The 2209-nt window shown below is 32.2% G+C and overlaps 1 protein-coding gene across 1 annotated transcript; it reads right to left on the bottom strand.

Moving 5' to 3' along the window:
- Positions 1-1576: 1576 nt before the first annotated feature.
- Positions 1577-1998, bottom strand: LOC135955330 (histidine-rich glycoprotein). Its single transcript, XM_065505682.1, has 2 exons — positions 1984-1998; positions 1577-1921 (listed from the first exon to the last, which is right to left on the bottom strand). The coding sequence occupies exons 1-2, from the start codon at positions 1996-1998 to the stop codon at positions 1577-1579; spliced, it is 360 nt and encodes a 119-aa protein (XP_065361754.1).
- Between the last annotated feature and the right edge of the window lie 211 nt (positions 1999-2209).

The following is a 2209-nucleotide window of genomic DNA, read 5'->3' as shown; positions in this document are numbered from 1 at the left end:
CAGTTCAAGATATCATAACAAAATTTGCAACCAATATAGACTGAAATGTTCTTAAATAAATGGCATTAGAATTTTTGACATTTTTATTTTCAAATACCGAAATTCCTAAAACGGGGAAAATGTGTTCCAAAAACTTAGTTTTTTTAGAAAAGTGCATACTGTGATGTTAATTACCGTGTGATAGTAAAAACACTTAGTAAGTATTTAAGAAACATATGGGGTTATACAAATATGGAGCATTTTCGTGGATCCGTGCTTTGCATTTTTAGAATTTTCTATTCAAACCAAATTTTTTTTTGAAAATTGGCCAAGTTTGCATAGGTCGGGGGAGTGACATGTCCGCTTTAGTGAGCCATGCTTTTGCATTAAGTTTTCTTTCCGAATTATATAAAAATTATATATAGTCCCGAAGAAAATTTTTTTCTACAAAAGAAAAAATATATGGGCTTTTTTGGGAAAAAACGTAAAAAATACGGCCCTTTTTACAAGTTCCAACTTTGGATGCGTATAACTTTTTATAGGGAACAGATAACTGTCAGCAAGTTTTTTTATTTAATTTAGAATTTTATCGCCAATATAAGTGATATTTTAAAAATAAATTTCCACCCCCCGTAGGCCCGCCATATCTAAAAAACCATAAAATGATCGAGCAAAATTAAAAAAAATAAATCAATAAACCTGAATATCTCTTCAACTAATAGAGATACCCTACACTTGTAAGCGTATTTTCTGTAGACCTTCTCAAGGACTATTTATATTTAAAATTTCAGCTCATTCGGATCTTAAATGGATTTTTGAGGATTTTTTTAAAAAAATTTAGACCCGAGGTGACCAACTTTGGGGGGCTATGCAATGGCCCCCATTATCGCTAGGAAGCTGAAGAAACGTAAATCAACTCAAAAACCCCTCAGCTCCAACCGTGTGAAATTTCGTAACAATGCATCTAATACTTCGCGAGATACCGAATTATTTCCAAAAAAAAAAGTTTCTAAACCACTGTGTGATGGCTTAATGAGCAGACGAAATTCACATTTTTCCAATTCCTCCTCAAGTCACTCGATAGTCTGCTATCAATGGCTGTCAGACACAAACTGAAGCTTGTTAAAATTTTGATAGGTCTCAACTGACAGATGTCTGTTGACAGGAGCAGAGTTGCCATTGCAGTTAACAACTGGTAAATGACATGATTTGTTAGCATTAATTTCCAAAGAATTTTGAAATTATTTAAGCTTCGTTTTAGATAATTGTAAATTCAACAAATTATTTTATAACTTTTATTTGCATTTTATTTATGTATCTTTGTATTTATTTGTTTTAGTTTCCCATAAATTTAACAAAAATTATTTTAACATTAAAACAGTAAAACAAAACAAAAAAAAACACATCATTTATGTAATTACTCCTACTTTATAAAACAAAACTATAAAAATAAAATAAAAAAACACTTAATGATGATTCCAGACTCATGTAAATATGAACGACTCACTTACTGGGATTTTATTTGAATGCAAAACCATTTAGCTGATTAGATTTTTAGTTAGCATGAAGTCAAAGAGAGAGCGCCAAAGAGCAGCATTTAATGATAATGATGCAAATCATGATGATCGAAATGATGATGATAGAAGGGATCATAGTGCAGAGGAGCTGAATGTATGGTATTGATAATGGGTGCAGGATGATAGGTCTTTACTATGGGCAGCACATGTTTAACCACTGGCACTACGATCGGCTTAATAATGGGAGCACTATGGATAACTGTTGAACTTTGGTGGGATATTGCTGCGGGTACATGAACATATTTGGCCACATGCAGAGGCTCATGATGCAGCAAAGGATAATCCAAATGGGCATGATGATGACCATGCAAATAGCCAGGACGGGCGGAGGTTAAAGCCACAAAGGCTACACTTACGATTAAAATCTGTAAGCAAGATAAACAATTTATTAAAAATTCTAAATATTTCTTTTGACTGAAAGACTCACCACTTTTGTTAACATAACTGCTGTCTTTTGTTATTGTGTCCGCTTTTAATCCTTTTGTTTTGTTATGTTGTGCTGGAACACTGCAACTGATGTTTGATATTAACAATGCCACGACTTTTATATTTTCTAAAATTTTAGATTTTTATGCAAAATATTGTACAAAAATTAAGTTCATTAAAACAATGCAACCACTATGACATCAAAACAAAGTAAAATTAACAGCAGC

The sequence above is a fragment of the Calliphora vicina genome, chromosome 3 (assembly GCF_958450345.1).
Source record: "Calliphora vicina chromosome 3, idCalVici1.1, whole genome shotgun sequence".
NCBI classification, from domain to species: domain Eukaryota; kingdom Metazoa; phylum Arthropoda; class Insecta; order Diptera; family Calliphoridae; genus Calliphora; species Calliphora vicina.
Note: the sequence above shows the minus strand (reverse complement) of the source record. Positions and strands in the feature narration are given on the sequence as shown.